At 65.4% G+C, this 280-nt stretch overlaps 1 protein-coding gene across 1 annotated transcript in view; it reads left to right on the forward strand.

The window, feature by feature from the left end:
• Positions 1–6: 6 nt before the first annotated feature.
• The window catches only part of LOC104496854 (epidermal growth factor-like protein 7), a gene marked incomplete at its 5' end in the record, with an annotated part of 3,561 nt that continues 3,287 nt past the window's right edge, over positions 7–280 (forward strand). Inside the window, one exon of the mRNA XM_010140034.1 lies at positions 7–160. Within this exon, the coding sequence (XP_010138336.1) occupies positions 7–160 (154 nt within the window). The remainder of the gene's footprint in view (positions 161–280) is intronic.

A 280-nucleotide genomic window follows, 5' to 3' on the forward strand; every position in this document is an offset into this window, starting at 1 on the left:
GACGAATGTGCCGGCCAGAGCCACGGGTGCCACCAGCTCTGCATCAACACTGCCGGGAGCTACCGCTGCGCCTGCCAGGATGGCTTCAGCCTCGCTGCCGACCACAAAGCCTGCCAGCCCCTGGGGCCAGTGCCAGAGCCAGAAATATTCAGCCAAGCAGGTAACCTGTTCCCCCGCTGCAGGACAGCCCCGGCTGCAGCGGGGCCTTCCGTGAAAGCTGGGATTACTGCTGAGCATCACAGGGTAGCCAGAGCAGGAGCGGGGACCACTTCCCGAGCCC

This window comes from Buceros rhinoceros, unplaced genomic scaffold (genome assembly GCF_000710305.1).
Source record: "Buceros rhinoceros silvestris isolate BGI_N320 unplaced genomic scaffold, ASM71030v1 scaffold40317, whole genome shotgun sequence".
Taxonomy (NCBI): domain Eukaryota; kingdom Metazoa; phylum Chordata; class Aves; order Bucerotiformes; family Bucerotidae; genus Buceros; species Buceros rhinoceros.